Source organism: Acartia tonsa, chromosome 5, assembly GCF_053477335.1.
Source record: "Acartia tonsa isolate MP-2025a chromosome 5, ASM5347733v1, whole genome shotgun sequence".
Classification (NCBI taxonomy): Eukaryota; Metazoa; Arthropoda; class Copepoda; order Calanoida; family Acartiidae; genus Acartia; species Acartia tonsa.
The window spans coordinates 13,115,973-13,141,235 of record NC_137264.1 but is presented as its reverse complement, the minus strand read 5'-3'; the positions used below and the strand labels follow the sequence as shown (position 1 = coordinate 13,141,235).

General features: G+C 31.7%; 1 protein-coding gene across 12 annotated transcripts; it reads left to right on the top strand.

Annotated features, from left to right (window-relative positions):
• Window positions 1-711: 711 nt before the first annotated feature.
• On the top strand, window positions 712-24,473 carry LOC145318793 (uncharacterized). 12 transcript variants are annotated; one of them, XM_080160373.1, is made up of 19 exons: window positions 712-870; window positions 1,516-1,616; window positions 1,952-2,063; window positions 7,517-7,595; window positions 14,312-14,445; window positions 14,627-14,683; window positions 14,813-14,871; window positions 15,311-15,404; window positions 15,541-15,623; window positions 16,043-16,120; window positions 16,268-16,359; window positions 16,569-16,667; window positions 17,329-17,399; window positions 17,865-17,951; window positions 18,755-18,859; window positions 19,335-19,464; window positions 23,118-23,735; window positions 23,884-23,974; window positions 24,164-24,473. In XM_080160373.1, exons 1-16 carry the CDS (start codon window positions 718-720, stop codon window positions 19,398-19,400), a joined length of 1,470 nt encoding a protein of 489 aa, XP_080016499.1. In that variant the 5' UTR covers window positions 712-717; the 3' UTR covers window positions 19,401-19,464; window positions 23,118-23,735; window positions 23,884-23,974; window positions 24,164-24,473. The 12 variants fall into 12 exon arrangements, with proteins under 12 accessions (XP_080016499.1, XP_080016498.1, XP_080016500.1 ...); XM_080160372.1 differs by having other exon boundaries at window positions 23,835-23,974; XM_080160374.1 differs by having other exon boundaries at window positions 23,835-24,168; window positions 24,396-24,473.
• The last annotated feature ends 790 nt before the right edge of the window (window positions 24,474-25,263 follow it).

Sequence of the window (25,263 nt, the reverse complement as noted above, 5' to 3'; positions counted from 1 at the left end):
GGGGAGAGGAAATGGTCACAAACCGGTTTCAAGATATCCAAGAATCCATAGAATTTCTTTATACACAACCGGTCAAATAAGCAGAGGGTCGGGGGAGGGGGTAAGTGGAAGCCTCTTCCTCTATTGGCCGGTTAGACTTGAGCAATACATTTCATTCAAAAATAAAGGGTGGAGCATCGCATGAGAGGGGATGACTTTTCCTCCTGGTTGAAAGGATGAAAGGGAAGGGGGATTCCCATTACATGCCTGATGTACAGAGTTAGGCACCTGACTGGCTTGAATTTAAACATAAGTCTTTAATAAGACCAAACAAGAGTTGGATTAAAAAATTTTTAAAAAATGTGAATTTGTTGTGCTAGTGGTAAAAAATCTGAATTTAAAATTTTTTTACACAATGTTAAAATACTTATTATCTTAAAGTAATATTTTTAGTAAGTTGAAGGATAGAATAAGGTATTTTGTAATGAGAATATTCACATTAAGCCAAATTATGTCAAAATTTAACCCCCCCCCCCCCCCCTTTGGTTTGCTAAAATCAGGCATTCCCGGAACTTCCTTTGGGGTGTTTTTTTCTGACCATGGTCCCGTTTTAGCGGTCTTGGGCATATGATATCTTAATTGATTCAGATATTTTATAACCGGTTTATGCCCATTTCCCTTTTCCCCTTAATGGGCTGAAAATTGGGAACACTTTTGGTTTCTTTAAAAATCTTAAAAATGGTTGGAAGTCGTAAAGTGTATTTAGGCAGGAACAACAGTATCAGCATAAAATATTTTATTTCAGAACTTAGAACTATGGGTAAAAATTCATGGACAAACAAATTAAAGGAGTTGAAAAGAAGAGAGGAAGAAGGAAACTTACTCTTCATGGTATGTTAGGATTAAAGGAGGGGGGGGGGGGGGGGTGGGTTAATGCAACCATCTCGTAATCAATGATTGAATAACACTTAGAATTCGAATTTTGATCTTAAATTTTGCATGAATAATCCTTGGTAGGTCTATTTTCCCTAATTCGAACAAAAAGAACACATATTACTTTTTTTTGGCTCAAAAATCTTATTTAAGTTCTAGCCGGTTGCTGTTGGTACTAGAAACTTAAAAAATGGCTATTGCTATCATTTTACATGAATTAAACAAAAAAATATGTTTTTAAAAGTTGATTCATACGTAATTAATGATGAATTTGCCCTGAAAATAGGCAAAACGCGGGTAAATGGTTGAGCCGCCAGCCGTTACTTTTCCAACTTTTTGTTCGATTTAGGGAAAATAGACCTACCAAGGATTACCCATGAAAAATTTCAGTTCAATTTAATCACTGATTACGAGATGGTTGCATTAAACCCCCCCCCCCCTTAAACTTTTTAAAAATCTTCCAAGATAATAGCCTTAACTTATGTTCAAACATATTAATAATTTTAAAATAATACTTATGAACAGTGACATGCTAACTGATTGAGTGAGGATCACTGTTTTGGCTGCATTTCACCATATCATTAATGTTAATTACCTATCTAGGACCGCGGACGGCAGTCTGGCAGCAGTTCTCATGACCAGCAGCCGTCGACCAGTCCCAGAGATTCCACTGGACCTCCCCCTAATCAGCATGACAGGAATGGGTTTTCATACATTTGATTTAATGATTCAACAATAATCTGTGAATTATGATTTCTTCAAATGTACCAAATTCTGTTTTTTAAAAATACCTATTGCTAACCCCTGCGGGGCAAATAGATTCAGTGCCCTAAAGAATTAGAAAAAAATTATTCGCCCCCTTCCCTTGCTTTCAATTTATTTCATACACAATAGTATGGGAGTATTTGAAGTAAACATTAAACAAGGCACTTTGAGATAAAAATTAAGCGACGTTTCTTTAATTATAGATAGGTATGATTTACACAAAATTTCTCATGAAATAAAAATGTTTGAAAATCACAAATGAATACAGGAACAGTCCCCGTAATAGCATGGCTACCAGCCCGCCCCCAGAAATGGGAGGACCCCCCACGGATGGCGGAATAATGAGTGGAGCCAACACCCCAAAACCACCTTCTACCCCTAACCAGGTAAAAAATCTCAATATGAAAATGTAAATCAAAACTACAGAGTAAAACACTAGAGGGGGAAGGGGTTAGATAACTGTTATGTGCCGACCTTCAATTGGGTCTTTAAAAATCAACCTATATTGTCGGGAATATTAACACAGCCAAGTAACAGAAAAAATAATTTGCTAGCAGACAAAAAGGTTCTTGGAAAAGGGGGGCAGGTAGTTATCTGTATACAATATACATCTATACTTCCCAGCATCTACTAAAGTGGTTTTGTTTCTTTAGAAATGTTGCATTGACATGTCGTTAATTTTCAATACGTCTTTTTTGTGACGTATTTAAAGAAAATGACTTATTAATATGGCCTTAATTGTTTTTTATTTGCCATTATTTTTCTTAAAAAAAGAAATTACAAATTAATGCCTGATTAAATATAAAATTTAAGGTTGTTTCAATACGTCATATTCTATTTTTTCCACATATTAATATATATGTTATAGAATACATATTAATATGACAGTAAATAAAATAAATAATGTGGATTCAAAACGTCCTTTATTTGTAATAAGTCATCTTTATTAATTAAATAATTTAAATGACGTATTGATAAATAAGGACGCATTAAAATGATCTTATCTAAATTTAATAAGGAAATGGATCAAATAGTTACTGATTTTGACACTAGATGGCAGTTGAAATCTTTAATTGTTTAGCTTTGTTTTCTCAATGTTTTGACCTTATTTTTAGTTTGACAATTATTATTTTGTAATGAAATGAAGGATATTAGTACTACAGACACCACTATGAATTTATATTTTAGTTCCTTTATGCATGTATATTATGAAAACTAATTTTTTTGGTGAGACCTTCTAGAAAGAATAGAACCATATATATAGGTCATGAAACTTTTCTGTAAGCAATGAAATAATAGAAACATATTATGTGTTTGATTCAAAATTGTTAGATTAATTTTAACCCTGAATTATTTCTACTATTTTGTTTGTAAGTAAATAATACATTACCAAATTTGGTAGCCATATTGTTTTTTTTGACGTTTTATAAAAATTTGACGTCTTAATACAGCCTTAAATGATTTAAATTGAATCAAATTTAATCATTTTATTTACCACAAATAATAAAAAATTATAATACAATTTTGAAAGTTTGGCGGCCATCTTGTTTTTCTGGATGTTTTAAAGGAAAAATTGACGTTTTAATGCGCCGTTATTTAAGATAAAATGTCATTAATTAAATTCAAAATATTGTTATTATTTATATTTTTTTTGTGACGTTTTTTTAAAGATAACGACGTGTTTTTGGTACACAACACGTCCTTTAAAAAAAATTTAAAAATATGAAACGTCATTTGTATAGTTATAAAAAAGTTACGTCATTAAGGACGTATTAATGCGACATGTTTCTTAAAATAATGCGATAAAAGTATATGCTGGGTTATTATAATACTAATTAAAATAACTCTTCTATTATGTATAAAAAAATCTTAAAATTTTAATATTAATTTAGAATAAGGTATAAGAAAAGTATCTTAATGAGTTTTAAAGGTGAAATGCTTTTTAGCTCCTCACAAAAGCATTTTTAAGAAACTGCAATTTGTCATTTTTTCACATTTCTTGACTGTGATGCATTTGCAGTAAAAGAATCTTCTTTAATAACGTAGGTTATAGTAAAAAGAAAAAAAACTCCTTCTTATTTGACAAAAAAATCTCTAAAGACAAAAAAGTTATTGAAGTTTGATTTTTTTTTATTAAAGCATTTAATTACAAATTATGGATAAATTATGAAGTTATATCTTAACCTGTCAATCAAATTAAAGGATTATAGGAATTAATAAGGGGTGGGAATTTACGAACATGAGCAATTGCTTGTTCCAACATATAAGAACATATATCGGACAGGACCGACCCATTAATATCAATATTGATTTTGAAATTACTGTAAGTATTATATTGGTTGATTTATTTTCGCTTTAATCACATTTTAATATTTGAAAGTAAAACAAACAAATAGAAAAATTAGTTATAATGCCCCTGAATTTCATAGTAGCTTTATAAGTTTATTCTTTGCCTGATTGTTAGTAAATTCTGTTTCTTTCCAATCCCTTGGTGCGAAGGTTTAATGCCTGTTCATCAAATGTTGTAATTGATAATTTCTATAAAATATGAAATATTGTCGTCATTTCTATATATGATATTGATCCTTTGTGTAAAATTTCATATTTTCTAACTTGAAAGTATTCCATTTAAACAAAAAAAATAACTGCCTTTATCTCATTTAGGTGATAAACAGCATCAAAAATGTGTTTAAGAAAGCTTCAATCAATGGATGTTATTTCCATTTTTTAAAAGCTGTTAAGTTAAAGGTTTGTCTTTTAAGCTTTATAGCCACATAGGTTAAGTTTTTCAAGTAAAGCTTATCCTAGATTAGGTTCAGTTTGAATTATTATATGAAGTAGTTCTGATAGTTCATTTAACAATATTAGAATCAAGTGATTGATTTAAACTTTAAATTGTTGATTCCTGTTAAAGGGGGGAGTCAGAAGTAACACTTTTTGAAACCATAACAAAAAGGAACTCAACTATATAAAGAGTTACAGCTCTAAGATTTAGCATGGCAGTTGCTTAAAAGAGGTACAACATGGAAATTTAAAGAAACGGCGGCAGAACTGCCGCTCCTGCTGAAAACCACCGTTTCCTACCGAATTATTTTTACATTTTCTCGCAAAATTAGATAATTTTGTTGGAATTTTTCAATTATGTCAATATTAAAAAAATTAAAGTGTCAAGTGCAAATACACGGACTGATAAAAATGGTTCATCTAAGGTGAATATAGCCTAATTTGGCGAGAAAAGGTAAAAAAAAAATCGGCGGAAACGGCAGTTCCGTTTCTTCACAGTTCCATATTGTGCCTCTTTAAAGCAAAATCTCAGAGCTGTATTTCTTTATTTAGTTGAGTTCCTTTGAATTTTAGTTTTTGTTTAAAAATTTTCATTTTTGCCTCCCCCTATTATTTAAAAATGTTTTGTTAAAATTCCATTAATCTTGTTTATATGAACAATATTTTTTTAGATGAGAAAGTTGAAGAAAAAAAAATTGATTGCCAGGAATTGAGATACATTTATTTAACATCAGGGAATAGCCAAGAATCCGACAAAAAAAATGGCGTATTCCTGCAGATTCTTGATTTTTATTATTGGCGGATTCTAGATTCTTCCAATATTTTAAAAGGCTTTTTAAAAAAATTAAGTGTTATATATGTCCTAAAAATTAATGTTCTTGGTATTCTCATAATTTTCTTCTGAGAATCAAACCAGATTTTCAAAGATTTTATATATAATGATGATAATCTTTGCCTTCATAAATGGGAGTTGAAAGAAAAAACTCAAGACGCTAGCTAATTTTAGCCTACCAATTAAGAATCCAAATCTGCTATTAAAAAAAGGATTCCGGATACGGATTCAGATTAAAACATTGACCAAAAAATGGGCGGATTCCAGATACCAGATATGGATTGCCAACCCTAATTTTGTGTCACTTTTGATATCAATAGATACAATCTTAGCATATTATTTTTTTAATTAGCACTTTCACCTTTCCCTTTTTTAAACATTTACAGGCATATAAATATATTGTTTTTGTACTATTTTGTATGTAACTTAATCTCAAATCTAAGGGACATCTTTTTTGAAAGAGGGGAGATTTTTCTAGCTTGCCTTCCCTTCTTTCCTCCCCATGAGGTGCTAAGGGCGTACAGGTAACTTATTAGTGTTTTGTCTGTCTGTTTGAATATTAGACATACTTTTTATAGGACTTGATTAAAGAGATACTTTGCTAATAACAATTTACTTTGTTGTATTGGGAATCAGTATTTGAAAATCTGAACAAATCTTTTGTTGAAAAGGTTACAAATGAACATGTTTGAAATAGACACACGGACAATCTGCTATCAATTATAGAGTTGCTACGCTTTCTAAAACATACCTTACTACTATAGGAATCACCTGTCAAAGTTTGAAATTGATAGGAAAATTCTAAAATGCCTAAATTAACGATGAAAGCTATCCATTACGGACTGACCATAATTAAAGAAAAACTTTTCTTTTAAAATTAGTTACTTTGTTTCTTAGATCATTGCATATTTTTTTGGCAGATGCATTGTACGCCCTTATTTGCTACAACGTCCATCGGAGGGAAGGTTCGTTTGCGATTATTTTGAAAGAACCTGGCTTACAAGGTAGGAAAGAATAGTCAAAATGAAATTTAACCCACACAGATTTCTACACATGTAAAAGTTGTCAATACACATGTTATGTTAAATTTTTGTTAAGGGGGGGGGAAGTGAAGTTTTGACATATTTGCATAAACCATGAGTATAGGCTTTATCTTTGGACTGAGAGGATATGTTAACAAAGATAAAATAATTCTATTATGATGAAATACCCACAACTTTAAGATTTTTTTTATAGAGCTCCAGAATAATTTATTTCATTAATCAATTTAAGGCTTATTTTTACATAAAACAAACTTAAATTCTAAATTCTTGTATAGGTTCAATCCAATTTATTGGAATCTCTATGTAAGAATTTTACATGAGGAGAATATAACCAACAATAAAGTAAGTTTTTTTTTAAAATTAAAGGTAATGTAAAATAGATCTAACCTTTAATGGCTTTTACTTTTAAAGCATTACATTTTATATATTTTTGTTTTCAAACATCTGATAGCTTTTAAAATCAAATCCAACCCTATTAATGCCTAAAGGATCCCTGCAAGAAATACACCTGTCTAATTGCTGAAAGACTTCCATGAGTAGACCCAATACCCAAAATTTGAAGTCTCTAGCTTCAATAACAAAGTTGCATTTATAAGTACATGAAAATTTTTAACATTTCATTGGTAGAATTCAATTTATGATTATAGAGTTACTACGCTTTCTAATCGTACCTAACTACATCACAATGTAAAGTTTGAAAATGACAATTCTAACATGCCTAAATTAACAAAAAATGCTATCAGTTTTATTTGGACGGAGACCCTAATTATAGAAAATTTAAAAAATCAACATGTTTAAATAGACATTCTGGTAACAATTATAAAGTTGCTACGTTTTCTAAATTTTACCTAACTAATAAAGGAAACTATGTAAAGTTTATAATCAATTTGACAATTCTAACATGCCTGAATTAATGGGAAAAGCATAAAAATTTGTTGTTAAAAAGTTAAAAAATCAACATGTTTAAAAAGGACATTCGGACATTCTGATAATGATTGTAGAATTGTTACTTTTTTAAATTGTATCTAACTACTACAGAAATCAGCATGCAATAGGACAATTCGAACATGCCTAATTTAACGAAAAATCTATCCGTTAGGGAAGGACATACCTACTCTAATTATAGAAAAGATTTCCTTTTTATATAAAAAGATAATCTTAATAATTTGTAATTTTTCAGGTTGAAACTTTTTTCAGCCGATACAACAGGAGACAGATAGGCAAGCCTACCATATGCAATACATTTGAAAGGTTTAAAGGTAATTTATCTTGTCATTTGTGTAAAAGTTAAATCTGATTTCAAGTAGCAGCGCTACTCTTTAATTGGTACTCACTGTTGTGCTGTTCTCACAAGTGTGTGTTATTAGATTTTATTTTTAGTAGCGAAGCTACTCTATAATTTGATATGTCAATATGTCCGTATGTCCCTATGTCTTAGTTTAAATTAAATTTCCTGTCATTTAAAGGGCGAATATAGGTTTGATATGATATGAGCTTATTTCAAGCGTGCAATTATATAGATTATAAATAACTTAAAGACATTGACATATTTAACTGTATAAGTCCGTTTCTAGCCTAAAACCGAACTGATTCGTTGATATAATTACGCCATTTCGCGTACTAGTGTGGTTCCCTAAGAAATCCAAACATCCCTGCATCACACAAGGCTGCGTCGGAAGGTTGTATTATAAAGCTTTTGTTCAATCATAGTCATAATGAAGACGAAAGGAATGGGAAAAAAAAGGATGCTGCAACTTTTACTTTTGATCAAATAAATTTTTCATAACATAATTTTGTAAAAGTACATTGAAAAAGGGAGGGCTGAAAACTAATTTTAAAAAAATATTTCAAAATTAAAATATTATTTTTGTTTGCTAAAAGTTGCATCATGTTTGTGGGTTCCATAGGGTAAATATATTTTACATATTATATATTTCTATATAAATATATTGTATTCATCATGAATCAATCTAAAATCTTAGTAGAGAAAATAAATTTAAAAACTTAATATTTATCTTTATGATGCACTATAAAGCAAAATTTTTGACGCTATTTAAAATTTGATTAAAATAGTATATAATTAAAGAAAATAAACATTCAAATTATCATTTAAGATGCATGCCAATGAAATAATCAATTAAACTTAAGAAAACTAGTCAAAAAAAGTCTTGTAAAGGGCTAAAATAAATGATTTTGTAAGCCATCTGATTTATTATATGTTCAATTGAAACAGAAAATTGCAAAATCTACTTAAGGATTTTTTTGAATTTTTAAATTTGGCATAGATATTCTAAAACTATGTAATGGCACCTTTGATATAAGCTCATATCATATCAAACCTATATTCGCCCTTTAAAGAAAACAACCATGACGGTCAGACTGCCGGGATTTTTGCAGGTTTTTGGCTATTTTTAAATTTTTTCCCTATTTTTCCATATCTCTGATGTATATAGTCCGATTTTCAAAATTTTTTATGTTAAGGATATAAAAATTAAATTTCCTGTTGTTTGAAGAAAACAACCATGGCGGTCAGGTTGTATTTTATCAGGTTTTCGGCTAATTTTATATAGTTTACATATTTCCCCATGTCTTTGGTGTTTTTGGTTCAATTTTAAAACTTTTTTGGGATATCAAAATAATTTTTCCTATTATTATGAGCATCTTTTATGTAATTTACTTTGACCGTCATTATTATACAAAACATGTGTTTATTTTCTTCGATAAATCTGTTCTTGATTTTAATAAATATACTTTAAATCTACTTTTATGTATTCCCATACATGATTTTTGTGCTTCGCTACTTGTTTTTTAAATAGCTTGTATGTTTACAAAAAGTATTAATAATAGATGATATATTTTGTTCAATAAGGAAATGCTATTAACAAGGTTTAAGTTGAGGAGTGATAATATTTCAGGGGTGTAATTTCTGCAAATTTTACCCTGCTAAAGGGGCGTAAAAAATAATATTTGGTTGGGGGGAAAAATGGAAAAATTAAGAAAACTATAAGTATTGGTAAAAAACAACTAAAAAAATATGTGGGAGGGAGGATAATAAGAATAAAGTAAAGAGTTCTGAAAATATTTTTTCATTTTATACCCTTCCTTGCTGGAAAAAATAGGATGAGAAAAAAAATTAAAATTTTGGCAGCAAGGGAAAAAATGAATCTTGTGCAAAATATACACCCCTGTAATATTTTTTTAGAATTTGACATACAGGCACACGAAGATATGATAGAGGCATGGATCACAATGTCGTGTTGTGTATTTCACTTTGGTTGCAATTAAAAATTATTGAGTCATGACACAACCTTTTTTTTGGCTAAAAGTCATGTAATTTCCAAAATTATTGTGTATTTCTTAAATTTTGAATATGTCCAAAGAAAATTCTCTTTGAACCAAAATTGAATAATGAAGTGCACATTTTTTTATTGTTTGGAGTTATATTTCACCCTAGGGGGTATTATAAACTTCATCCAGCAATTCTCTAAATTTATCTCCTTTGGAACACATATATACAAATATTTAAAACATTCCTTCTATGAAATCACAGCAGATTTTTAGGAAATAATCGATATTGTAGTTTAATTTGAATGTTACTTATGTTTACTTAAAAATCTGGATGCAAGTAAAAAGTTTCCCCCTTTATCCCCTTCCCCTTTTTACTTATCCCCTTCCCCCTTTTTTCTCCCTCCCCCTTCTCTTTTTAAAAAGTCGTGTAATGCTAATGTCGTATGGGTGAGTTGCACCTGGACTGAACAGTCAACTTGTCAACTCAAGGCTAGACTCTTGGTCCTTCACCTCATACCCGTGGTACAGTACAACCAACTCTCTGTGATGCACGACCTTTGTCTGAGAAGTCCTAACTGTGCATGGTAACGAGTTGCGCCTGTTTTGGGCCAAGGCATTCCCCCCACTCTAACTATTTACATCGCGCATTTGACATAGTAGCAGTGGGAACCATTTTTAACGTCTTTAGTTTTTAACGCGGTGTCGGACCGAGATTCGAACCCATCACCTTCCCGACGACGAGCGAATGCGCTACGTGTTGAGCCACGGTCGCGGGTTAAAAAAAAAAAAAAAAAAGTTGTGTAAAGTAGTGTTTTTGTTGTATGAAAGTAGTGTAACAAAAAATTTTGACATGTGATCCCTGGTTGGAGGCTTCAAAAAGTACATACAAATGGAGTGCCCCCAGACGAAAGTTGGAAACATTGAAACGCATGGCAGACCGAATGAAAATGGCTAAGAAGTTCTATGGACATAAAATAAAAATGTGTATTTTTACATATTTTAAAGAAGTTTTTTCTAATAAGGAAAAAATTATATTAGAGATTTGTTTTCTAGTGACTCAAGATAGGCATGTACAAAAATTAATTATCATAATTTTCAATAATCAATGTCTAATTTTCTTCATTGAAATGGGACATTTTGAATCAGAACAAAATAATTCATTGTTTTCAACATATTATGCCTGAAAACTGGTTTTTCCAAAGTGCGTGATTTTTTAATAATAACTGTCAATGACCAATTTAAATAAACCATAATTTTGGGTATTGGGTCTACTCGTGGCAGTCTATCAGTAGTTAAAGTGGTATATTTCTTGCAGTGTACCTTTAATTAAAGGTTTCTAAGGGATGAATAGTGATATAATTTTTTTCCTATTAGCTAAAGCTAAAAATTTAATTATCATTTGTTATAAATTGCTCCTCTTGTTAAGTTGCTATTGTTATTGTTATGTAATTATGTAATGTAAATTAACTGAGTAAAAACTTGTGCAGTCCTCTGACGGCGGCCACTGCTCCGTAGACCCACAGCTGGAGCGCCAGGTAGAGACCATCAAAATAAGATGCATTTAAATGTTAACACATTCCTTTAACCCTTACAGATCGGGCCCCAATTCCCACCTTAATAGATTGGAGGGGGGGGCTCCAAGAGCCCCTCCCCCCTCTATCTCGGCTCCTGTTACAGATAAAGACGTAAAAAAATTTTCTGGTGGTTCATGTGTATTTTTAGAGAAAATTAACTTTTCTAATTAACTTCCGCCGCCGTTTTCCGCCACCGCCGCCAAAAAAAATTTTATTGCATTAATTTTGAAAAATTTTTCCCCTTATAACCAACCCTGTGGGGGGGAATTATTCCTTACCTCAATTGTAAATGATGAACCAATAGTTCAATAGATTTTGATACTATTTTGTTTAGAATTGTCCCTTCCCAACCTTAAACCACCTTACATCTAACAATCGAGTTCTGGAAGTTTGGGGGGAACATTTATTTATATTAATTTAATGTGTTAATTTCTTTAGTTGGAAAGCTGACAAAACCAGCAGTTTCTGGTGTGAAGACAATAAATACAGCTGGCATAATGGTTAAATCTGGAGGCATTCAGGGCGTACAGGTATACATTATTTTTAGTTGTTTGTATGGCAGTTCTATAACCAGAGAGATGAGCTGATTATTACAATTGTCCCCAAAGTTTTACAATAACGTTTTCTTATTCGTTGGCTTGACAACCTGGTGACTCTTAATGGATTTTGATTGGTTGGTTTATTAAGTTGGGTGTCCAAACGTTTCAACCACTAATTGTAATCTGCAGTATGGGTAATTTTGTGCATTAACATTGCATGCGGAATGTATTGTACATCAATTTATAGTCCATTGTCTTATGACTTCATATCCCTGGCTATAACTCTAAACTTATGGTATTGTTATACCTACGTATTTTTACTGTGTACTCACGATGATGCCCACTTTTTTTTCAAAAGCTAACGTTGTTTTGACTAATATGTGTATAAATAATGATATAGGATGTTAGGTTTATACGTATGTTTTGTGTATGAGCTCCACGCATAACACATAAGAATGACAATATCTTAAAAATTATTTTTTTTGTGTAAATTTTAGGACAAGGAGGACAAGTTCAAAATATCGGCGGCAAACAAACTATAGTTAGAAACAAATCTGGCGGTCAAACCATCCGCACCGCCGGTGGCTAACAGGTCATTGTGATGACCACAGCCGGCGGCGCAGCGGTCAAATCACTGGGCGCCCAATATTCAACCGCCGGCGGTCCGGGACAGACAATGTATGCTACACAGGGCGCCGGGGGCGGTGATAAAATGATTGTTGTGAGCAGTGGACAATTGTCTGGAACATCATTCTCCAGACCTGTTATGGTTAGCATACCTAACCAGCAGGGGGTGAAGACAGTGAATGTGTTGGGTAAGCCGGGGGGCGGATCTCAGATAATTTCCAGCGGAGCCGGACAAATTTTGACGCTGCCGGCAGGCCAGGGAGTTCTACCTGGCGGCACACAGACTATGATGATTGGTATGTTAATTTTAATTTTCTACAATCACACCTAAATTCTATTATCAAATAAAATAGAAATAACAAATCATGCAAAAGATTATTTATAAAATTCACTTTTTAAGATCTATCTCTTAAAAATACAATGCATTACTTGTTTGTTCAACTTCACATTGATCTTTTTCTCAGGAGGAAAACCCGTAACAGTTTTGACCAGCATAGCTGGCAGTGCCACTCACGGAGGTAAAACAGTTCAATTAGTAAACACAGTCAGCAGCCAACCAACATCAAACCACGGCCAGCTAGTTACCGCTGGCGGCCAACAGGTTGTTGTTGGCAGCAGCGCAGGAGGCGGCCAGCAGATGGTCGTTATGTCGGCGGCTGGTATTGGCAACCAACCTACAGCTAGTGTTACAGGTATTGAGACTTCTTAATTAACCTTTTTAGAAAAATTCAAAGGAAGTTGAAACATATATTTTAAGGAAAGATATTTATAGATTAATGTAAGTAAATAAGGTTTACATTTGAATGTCCTTTAAAATGTATATTTTTTTTCCTAGGTTCCGTTGATGGCCCTGTAACTAGTGATGCTGCCAGCACCCGTTGGTGCCAGCCAGGTTGACGGGGGCATGGTGACACCTCAAGAGGGCGATGTCAACACCGAATTTCATCATATAGATCTTGCTGAATATATGTCAATGTTTAATTCCCAACTGGACGGAGAGTGTATGTTCAGTTCTCAAGTTGATGGGGATCCTGGAGATGTTACTGACGAAGCTGCAACTGCAACAGCAGCCACTGCCGCCACTGCCAGGAGGTTACTGAACAGAGCACAGAATCAGGTATGTATAACATTCTACTTCATTTTGTTCATAGTATTACTCCCCATGATAAGAACATTAAAGCTTAAATTCCTCTCTCGCGCCAAATTTTTTGTTATTTTTCATAAAATGAACTTCTGATATGAGTTTAAGTTTCTATTTGTGTTAAATAAAAAACTTAAAAGATTTTATTTCAAATTATGATTTTGATAAGGTACAACAGTAGTAAGCACAGAATCAGAGACGCCTCTAACAACTCCACAAGTTTCAACAGCTCCTGTTTCAACAACACCCGCAGAAAATGCCTCTAGTTTACCTATAGTACAACAACAAACAGGTTATTTTTTACTTCCTAAATTTTAAATATCAGTCATATGAAATCAAGCTTTACACATAGCGTTATTAATAGATTAAAGGTTTTTAAAGAAATTTTGAGGGCTTGGCTCATCGTGCTGCTGACAAGTAAACAACATTTTACCATTAGAATCTCCCCCCCCCCATACATTATAGACACTAGTTTAACAAGTAGTTGCCGAATGGTAATAGAAATATGTTCAAGTAGTTTCCCTGTCAACTAACGCACGACTAACCTGTAATTAAGGTAGTTAGTTTTTTTTTGTCTGAAGCTAAAGATCTTGTTAATTGCTGGTCCTAATTTGATGTAATTTAAGTGGATATCTTAGAGTGGTTTTAAGCTATTTCCCTTACCTTCTTCTAGAAACTAGGGGCGACGTATAAAATAAGGTTGCATTTTATTATTATTAACTAAGTTGTATTTATATGATCAGGTCTTGCAGTACCTGTATGAACCCAACCAAATTTTAAAATTTTCTTGCGAATTTGAATTTTAGGCGAATCTCAATGGTCCACTCTCGGTGATTCCCAGGAAATTTGGGGTACAAACGAAGAGACTCCATTGTGGGACAGTAATCCTGACACATGGGACCATGACAGTGCTACTAGACTGGCACAAAAATTATTACAGGTTTATATATTTTATTTTTATAAGGTAAATTAAGTGTAAACTAGTGTTAAGGAAATATCCCCTTTATATTAATAAATATGTAATAGTTCTATGAAAAGTGTGCAGTTTATTTAGCCACTTAAATACCTATTCTAATATTTATTTTGGGGTTTCCGTTCAGTTAACTTATGTTACTTTTTAGGTTCAGCATATGGATACAGCTAGTTACGCCAGTGGAGTTGATAATGAATCTAAAGATGTAAGTTTAATTAACGAAGCTTTCAATAAAATCTTTGTTTATTCCTAATTTATTACTTTGCCACCACAAGAAACTTATGTATTTTAAAATCCGTCGTTTAGCTGGTCTAAAATTGTTATTTTAATTTAGGGAAGTCAAATGATCTCACAGGATGGAAAGCCTGGCCAGATTATATCCCCAAATCCCAGGTATAGACACAATTTATTAATCATTATAAAGGGGGGGGGGGGGGGGCGGATGTGCCACATTTTGAAACCAAAACTAAAAGTCAAAGGAACTCAAATAAAAAAAAGAGTTACAGGTCTGAGATTTTGCATGGCAGTTGCTTTATAAGGTTACAATATGGAACAGTGAAGAAACGGCGGCGCAACCGCCGAAAAATTCGGCGGGAAACGGCGGTTTTTGGCGGTTGCGCCGCCGTTTCTTCACAGTTCCATATTGTACCCCTATAAAGAACTGCCATGCAAAATCTCAGACCTGTAACTCTTTTTTTAGTTGAGTTCCTTTGTTGACTTTTAGTTTTGGTTTCAAAAAGTGGCACATCCGCCCCCCCCCCCTTTGTATTACTTCCATAGGTAGTATTTCGAGATTATTTTTATTCACTTTTACATATTTTTTGTCTTTAAGGTTTAAGACAGAGTTTTGTCGCAACTTTAGAGAGAAGGGTGAATGCATTTATGGAAATCAGTGCCAGTTCGCTCATGGCAAAGCAAAATTAAGGGTAAGATATTAAATAAAAATTTTAAATATCCAATATCGAAAGGGCTAAAAAAGAAGTTTAAATCCGGTTTAAAACAGTTAAGTTTTTTATTTTAGTATCCGCAGAAAGCTGTATAAAATACGTAAATTACTTTCAGCATGATATGATCCGCCACAACAAGTACAAGACAAAGCTGTGCCAGAAATATTGGATCAAGGGATGGTGTGCTTATGGCACAAGGTACTTTCCATGTTTATGCAACCTGTCTATTAGTTTAATAAGTCAAGAGGGGGTCATTGGACTGTTATAATTTTTACACTAGTCTCCTAAAAATTTTTTATTAAGTTTTCTTATTGGTTAGTTTTGGAGTAACATTTACTTAAATTTTGATTAGGTAGTTTGTTCATAAAGATTAATGTCAAAATGTTTGAAACAATAATTGTTACCTACAGAACGGTAGTCATTGGGGATGTACATCAATTTATCATTCATTGTCTTATCCCTTTAGATCCCTGATTATTAGTACAGGGATTTACCTTTATTACATCAAACATAATCTTAACTTTTACAGAATTTATCCAAAGGATTCATTATTCAAAGAGTTAAAAAATTTAAAATTATGTATTTTGTTTGAAATCTCACAAACTTTAATTGTTCAGATGCAACTTCATTCACCAGGAAGAGGAGCAACACATTGCAGAGAAGACAAGAGTTGGAGAACATCAATCTGGATTCAGGTGAGTTTTTACACCTTGGTTTAAAGCTATTTTTCCTGTGCGAAAAGAAAATATTATTTCATTATTTCTAACAAAGACTAGTTTTCTATTACTAGACTTAATTATTAACGAATGTTAAAATTTTGAATAAAAATTGTTATTGTTTAGACCTTTGATGCCAACGAAATCTCTGCGGAAATCCAGCGAATCCAGTGCTGATTCTGGTGTTGATGTAAACGATGTTTACAACAGGGCTTTAGGTACGTAAATTTAAATTAAAACACATTTTTTTATATTGTAAAAAGCAGGTATACAATTTGGATATGATAATTGATCTTTGTTCTATTGACTGCCACCCTCCCACCCAAATTTTCTTAGATTAATATTAATATACCTTATTCCTGATTTAAATCTAGTAATATTTTACTACTCGTTAAAGTCCAGCTTAAACACGTTCCGTTAAATTTAGGTCAGTCTGAACCGTACGAGGTGACCTCCATGTTCAACAAGACAATCAACATGCCAGATCTGGACATCATCAACACCAAGAGAATGAAGCTAGACATAAGTAAGCTTAGTTTTGGTCCCAAGATCTATTTGTATAGAGCAATTTCTAGGACGTTAATATTAGGGTTGGGCCGGATATCCGGTTATCCGGCCAAATTACCGGATAACCGGCCAAATTACTAGATACTACAGTAGCAAAAAAAATTTCTTAAGAAATCTTATACAAATTTACATAAAGTTAAACTTGTTCAGAAAAAAAGTTCTTCTAGCTTCAATAATAAGAAAATTATAGCCATTTAAAATTTTTAAAAGCAGAGATTTTTGGTGTAAAGTATTAAAAATTATAGAACCGGATATCCGGCCGGATAGTTTCAATATCCGGTATCCGGCCGGATATTGAAAATGGCCGGATATCCGGCCACACCGGATATCCGGCCACACCGGATATCCGGCCCAACCCTAGTTAATATTATAGGGCATAATTTTTAAGTTAAAAGCGTCTTATTTTAGGACAGAAAAAAATGTCAGGGAAGACAGTTAATAACTTAATTTATTAGTTTGTTGAAACTTCACTGATTAGGACATTTTTAATTTTTATTACTTAAAAAATATTGAATGCATGTATTTTATTTTCATAAATGTACACACACGAATGTTTTGTGCTTCGCCACTGGAGGATGTTGTCACCCTAGTTAATTATTAATGATCAAATATTACTTAAGGTACATACAAGAATGATGTTGTTAATACAAGTTTTCAAAATCTGAATGGCAATCAATGGAATCAAATTAAGGTGAATATTTATTGTTGTGATAAAGAGTTTATCTGTAATGTTTAGTTTCCTTCATTCTTCTTATTTAATATTTGTATAAAATTCAATCTGTTTTTATATAACTAAAGGTTTAAAATCCAGCGAAAATAAGCTCATTATAGTTGTTTTATTTTTAATTAGTCGTTGTCTCCCCATTCATTTTTTAGCAGAGATAATAAAACATAAATGTACAACAAATACTTCTTCCCGAAGGTGAGATTGACTTCGCCACATAATTTTAGGGATAATAAAATTAGATTGGAGATTTTTAGGATTTATTTGATCTTGGGAGGGTAGACGTGACCTTTTATTAATAGTTTAAAACCCTTCAGGGACCTAAAGAGAATATAAACACATACACACTCTTGCACTTTCATACCGAAAATGGCAGACCTTTTATTAGGATTACACTTTACAATCATCTTTATTATACATTGTTGTTTTTAGGTTAAAGATATTGAGAAGGATAGTGATATGTTCAATATGAACCTGGCTACTGAAATGAACAGAAATCTTTATCTCGACGTTGTCAAGGTAAACAAATTGATTTTTCTTGAGTCTGTGATCATCTCATCATAGCTATTATTTACCTATTTCTGTTCATGTGGCTTTGAGCGATTATGTTCTATTAGGTTATTTGGGTGTTACTTCTATACTTTATAGGTTGGGCTGTTTTATTTTCCTTTCAGTCCTCAAAATAGCTTTAAGCCCTATATTGACCAATGGAATTAAAATTCTTTGAAATTTTGAGATCTTTTACTTCAGCCATTCATAACGAATACATATTCCTGTAATGTTAAGTTGAATGGAAAACGCTTTAATTAAAAATATTAAAACGCTACCTTTTTGTTTATTCGTTGAAGTCGCTACTGGAAGTAGCTTGGCTCAAAAAATTTCTATCTGTTCTTTAAATACATTTCCTAGTTTGTTTTTATTTTCCTTCTTGAGATTTTTAAAACTAAAAGGGGGGGGGGGCGAAAGTGACACTTTTTGAAACCAAAACTAAAAGTCAACAAAGGAACTCCACTAAAAAAGGAGTTACAGGTCTGAGATTTTGCATGGCAGTTGCTTTATAGGGGTAAAATATGGAACTGTGAAGAAACGGCGGCGCAACCGCCGTTTCCCGCCTAATTTTTTTTGCCTTTTCTCGGCGGTTTTCGGCGGTTGCGACGCCGTTTCTTCACAGTTCCATATTGTACCCCTATAAAGCAACTGCCATGCAAAATGTCAGATCTGTAACTCTTAAATTAGTTGAGTTCCTTTGACTTTTAGTTTTGGTTTCAAAAAGTGTCACTTTCGCCCCCTCCCCCCCCTTTAAATAATTAATTTCTGTCCAGGTTAAAGATAGCCGGCCAGTTCCTCATCCTGAGGATAATCACATTCCAGTCTCCAATAACCTGCCATTCAATCCACCTATTAATGGCCAGTACAGGTACTTAGAGGTCCGGGAAAATTGTTTTTTTTTACACTAGTCCCAAAAGTTTTATAAGAAAATGTTTTTGGCTTGTTGGCTTGACAACTTGGTGACTCTTAATAGATTTTGATATGTTGGTTTATTTTCAAGTTTCAACCACTAATTGTAATCTGCAGTAGGAGTAATTTTGTGCATAAACATTGATGAGTTAACATTAGTTATATAATATTTTCATTTATACGGTCAGATGAAAGTCAGAAAGTCAAAAATCATATTTACTAAAATCACTAGAACCCAAAGTATAACAACCACGCTATTGTAGTTATTGTATTCGTTGGCTTAAAACATTCAATACTTTAATTTAATTTTGATTGGTTGGTTCCAAACCTGAAGTGTAAAAACTTTTCAACAAATAATTTTAAAGCTCTTTATTATTTTTTTGTTATTTAAAGAAATGTTTTAAGATATTTTTGTCGTGAAAATAAATTTTTTTTTTGTTTTAGGAGACCAGCAGTCCAAGACAGCTAGCCTTTGTCCGCGTGTTCTCGGCCCTAGCGCGCATTGCGTAGTACCTAAAAGCAGCCTGGCGGCCGCTCACATAGACACAACCACCAAACCTGCCATTATTTTCAGGTATAAACTTTTATTTTAAGGTTTATTAAGATTCGTTGCTATCATCACACTGCGAATTTTAAAAGAAAAAAAGTTGACCCTTAAAATTCCACCTTGAAGTGATACTTTTCTTATAGTTTATAGTCCACTAAGTCGTAAGCAGTAAAAATTAAAATCCATTAAGTCCCTTCTAACGAGATATTGGCAACTTTTTGCACACATTTTCGCAAACGGCAATTATTTCCTTTATTTGGAGTTTTGGTTAATAACATTTTCATAAAAGTTTTCAGTAATAATCATTTAAGATCCATTGTTGAGAAGAAATGACTGAAAAAGTGTGTTTCCATGCAAAATAAGCTTAAAATCTAATGATTTTAAAAATTAGCGATTTAATAGTAAAAAAAAAATATTTTTAACTTTTTGATAGCCTGAATATGTTTAATTTAGTTTTTTTATATAATCTATTCTTTAAAAAGACAGGCATATTCTTTCAGATTTGAAAAAAATTTAAAAAATTAAAAATCGGAATTAATCAAAATTAATCTATAGCCTTTCAAAAATACTTTTGATATTTTTAACCTATATAATCAATAAAATCAATGGAAAATAAAATATTTTTATAAAACAAACTTTTGGAAAAGGTTTAAGATAACTTCATAAAAGTAGCATTTAAGTAGAATATTTTTCTTGTCTTTTAAAAAAATGCAAATTAAACATAGTTAACGACTATTTAATTAGCAAGAATGGTAATAAAATATTTCAATAACTGCTTAAACCTTTTTGTGGCCATGTTATTTACTTAAACAGAAATTCTATTTTGTCAGAATTATAAAAATAATGAAGTATTTTCAAAAAAGCTTGCAAAACAAACGTAATTTTATCAAACTTCCTCACAGTTTATAGAGGGTATTGTTGTAAAATGTTAATTATCAAAATAAAATCTTCAATTTACAACGTTTAAAACACCTAAAAGTAAATTCTAAGCAAAATTAGATTTATTTCCTAGTTTTAGAGTAGCTGCGCTACTTAAAAAAACATCTAGTATTAAAACCAATCAGCTGATCAAATTGCTATAGACATTATTTGTTGGGCTGTTATTAACTGAAACATTTATTTTCTTTTTAATTCTAAAACGATGCTTGCCATGCTAAAAACGCTACGCCCCCAGCAATCATTATGGGCACTAGAATTTAATCCCCTCTATTTTTTAATTTAAGTTTTACAAAAAAAAAACAAGGACCACATCTGTTCAGCGAATAACGAGTTCCTTTGCTAGAGACAGATATACATACATCCCGTTATTTCCATATAAGGACTAGCGGCTACGTACCCTTAAATCCTCTAGGGACACTTGGGGATATGAAGGGGAGGGAGTGGGGGGGGGGGGGGGGGTGGAGAGTCGCAACTACACTTAAGATCATAGTTTTTCAAAAATTTTAGAGGGTTATTTTTTGTTAGGAGCAATTTTTATATTGTGGAGGTACCTTTTCCCAAAATAGTTATAAACATGGCTAGGACATATGTATATAAAGCTTTAATGTAAAGAAAAACCATATCTGTCTAGCAGTTAGCGAGATCCTTTGAGACAAATAGATAAATAGACATCATGTTACTGTTATATAAGGATAAAATCAAAGACACCCAAGCTTTTTTGGGATTCAAATTAAAAAAAGAGTTATGCGACAGGTTTGTGGGTAAAATGATGCACGGAGTATCAAAATGCAGTTTCACACTAACTTGAAACTTATATTGTGGGATCAGAACAAAAATTTTAGTATTATTTTTTTATGAACATTCTTCTTATTAATATTTTTGACAAACTGAATTTGTGATATATTTTTATTCATGAAAGTACCCCCTTGCAAAAATGTCAGAACAAGCTAACATGCTAAAATTTATTGGGTTATACTTTGATCATTGTCAAAATAAAACATTTATGACAACAACCATTAGTAGCAAAGCACAAAAAATCTTGTAATGGTCAAATGCACAAAGTGAGAGCAGATGTTAAGTTTTCTTAACAAATACAAATGAGAGGAGAGAATATGTAATATGTCTTTGAAGCATGACCAACAGACAGACAAAAAGGCATTGTAAAGAATTAATGTCAAAAGAATCTTCACTGAATATTTCAGCTGTCTCCAATAAGACCTAAGAAAATTACATTTTCCCCTTAGTGTTACGGACTAACTAACACACAGAAAAAGTGAATTATAGAGTAGCTTCACCACTAAAGATTTGATTCTGAATAGTATTAGCTCAAACACCCCCTCACTCCTAAACAAAGCAGCTTCACATTGCTGAAATCTAATATGAATTATCATAAACATTAACAGTCCTTTTAAAGAAGATTGTAATTATAGAGTAGCAGCACTTAACTACTTAACTATAATTAAAGAAGAAAGTTATTTGTAGTTACAAATTTATTTAAATATGCTCTGATGAAAATTCAATTGTAGCTCTCAGTAGAAAATAAAATATTAATAAAAAATAAAATAAAGGCAGCCGTTAGTAATATTTAAGTAAAAAAGGACCTAAAAACCAAGGTTGTTAAATAAAAGGATGAAGAAAGCGAAAATTTACTTTGACTCACTTATAGTCGGAAATTTATTATCAAACAGGGGACATACACAGAAATTTTAAGACCTCTAGCTCTAATAGTGGCTCAGATAATAGGGGAGGGGGCGTCGAACACCACCCCTCACCCCCGACCGATAAAGATGCGCCAAGGGGCCCGACTGTTAAGAATTAAGTAAATTATACAATATGACATTTCGTCAAATTTCAAACAAATATTTTTTCATTAATTCATTTATAAAAATCAATATTATAAATATGAACTCACAAAGAGACGTTGTATGTTATCATAATACATTTAGTCTGCTATGTAAAACAAAACAAATTTTTTTCTTCTTTCATTGCAGGGATGATTCTGGTACAAAAAAAACAAAAAAAATAAATCATTTTTAATTTAATTTGATATTACCGTACAATATTTTTTTATATACATAATTTAAGAAATATATTCATAACATCTTCACCTGTCATAAAGACGACATATAAAATCAACATCCTGATAAGGATATTAAAGTTTATGTTAAAAATTTTCAAATTCATTTTATGCTTAAGAAGGAACGAGAAGGAATTGAATCTCAACATTAATTTGTTATTTTGCTTGTATATTTATCATATTTGTTTACAGTTTATTGGTAAAGTTTGGTAATACTTTATTTCGAGTCTATCATGCAGTGATCATAAGTGAAATTACTCAAATTACTTTTTTAAGTGAAGCCACTCTAAAATTTTCTTCTGTCTGTCCGTCATTCAATCCGTAACGATATAGGATGAATATGATTTTGAATTGTTTCATTGTTTTATTCATCAGTCTGTCATTTCATGACATGACAACGAAATGATGTCACGAAATTTTTGTATTCGTAGGTGATATTACCTTTTTTTAAAATTGCTTAGGAAGAAATAGAGTTTATGCATGGTTATTCATTCATATACACCATTAAAAGTTGCAAGAATGTACTTCGAAAACTACCTAAAAAAAATTAATGAAAAGTGCTAACCGTTAATGAAGGACAAAGCGAACCTTTAAGTTCTCTTTTAAAAATTGAAGTCATTTCATCTATTATAAATCTTTGTATTAAATATCATTTTTTGTTCAGATGCTAACAGCCCTGCAGAAAACTGGTTTCTAATCGCAACCTACATCACAATAAAAAACAGACTTTTTATATCTGTAAAATTTTAGTTAACATAACAGTCATTTCGGTTTGTCATTAAGCTATAATTGAAAGCTTATTAATATTTGTACGGGTCATACAGAAAACTATAATTATTACAAGATTTATAAATGCAAGGTTGTAATCAATGATTATTTATCTATCCTTATATAATTTTGTTTATCAAAACTTGAAACTACAGTTTTTCAGTCTTCATTTTTTAATCTATTAAGTCATAATTAATAATTTGGCATAAAAAACGTGTTATACTTAGTGAAACTACATTTAACACATCTTTTTTCAGAACATTATCTAATGTATTTTCTTAAGAATCTAGACATGTAAGAAAAAAATACAGGGGGCGATATTTAATCCAATGAAAAACTCTTTATAATCAAACTTTTTCGTTAGTTATAATCTAAAACAATAGTGTACAGTAGTCTACGCTATTTTGCTAAAAATGATAATTTCAAATAGTTAAATTGTTTTTCTTCGGGTAAATTTTTCTCTCTCAGTAAAAACTATTTTGTTAAAATAATATTGTTCATAGTTTGTAAGTAGGTAAGAACAAGTTTAAATTTAAATATTAATTCTTTCATTTCTTCCATGCATTTGTAACTTAAAATTAAGGATTTTTTATTAAATAATTTTTTAATTTAGAAAATAATGAATTTTACAAACAAAATATATTGAAATTATAAAATTTAAGGTCACTAAAAATTTTGTGAAACTGTTGAATTATAATTATATTTACTATATACTATGTAATATCAAAATGTTACTTGTTGTATATTTAAAGGGTTAGTTGCACGAAATGCATTTATTTATGAAATTAGTGAACTGCATATATTTTCTTTTTAAATGGTTTAAGCTATATTTATAGGGCATATATTTAAAAAGATTTTAATTTTGTACATGTAGTTTTAAAAATATCAATTGAAATTGTTTTTCTGAAATGCACTTCATGCAACTATCCCTTTATGTAAAAGCTGTGGTAATATCCTCTTAGGAATATTTTATTTAATTTTGAAAATTCCCCCCCCCCTCTCCCCCCCTTGACAGAACTATGAACTCTGGCCGCGGCGCTCGGCACCCTTGCCTACCTAATCGCAGCGCTCGGCTCCCTATTCTAAAACCTAACCTAACCTAAAATAGTTGTTTTGTCAGGGGGGAAGGGGGAGGGTATAAAAATTTTCAAAATTGAAAAAAAATATTTCTAAGAGGAGAATGCCAAAACTGTTCCTAAATGCCATTAATCACAATCCATTTTAATTTAAAATATAAAACATTTTTGAAAGATTTACTTGTTTTTGTGATGTTTAGCCTTTACTAGCGTGGCTACTCTAAGATTAGAAATGTTTGTCTGTTAGCTATGTTTAGGGGAAAACAAAAATTGGAGACTAAACTTAATTTCCGTAAGAAAAATGAATTTTTTTCAGCTGGTTTTACAAATGATTGTTTAGGTGAAGATTATAATATCTGCGTTTACTATACAACCCACTTGGTCAGCCAGTCTGTAGTGCGCTAGAAAACATGATATCAACAAAGCGGAAATTTTTTTTCCCTGCAATGTAATACAGATGGTGCATTATTTGCCAAATGTACCACTTTTCTGCACTACCTCTCCGATTTTGTTAATACTCTATATTTTGGTCCGTTGGGTCATTCAAGGATGCTGGATGGCAAAAAAAAAGTTTCAGAGTCCCTGGATGTCTAGATATCTAGCTATCTATGAAGGTAGGTAACAAAAATGTAAAAAACACCCATTTTTTCACAGTTTTAAAAATTAATTTTTTCATCAATCTTACATCCAATCTATACATTTTATACACCAAAATGATCGCTTATTCATGTAAAAAGCGCACATAATGCTATTTTGGCCAAAACTCTAATTTTACAGGGTGTCCAACAAAAAGTGTATTTTGGATATCTAGCGTAATACCCAAAATACCTGTTCGAAAAAAATCATTTTTTTTGGCTTAAATCCTGTGTTTTATCTGTGTGCATATGTGGTATATAACGGTTCTGACCACCCGGGACTATAAGGTTGTCAAATTTCACTTTGGGACACCCTGTAAATGTGTTTTTT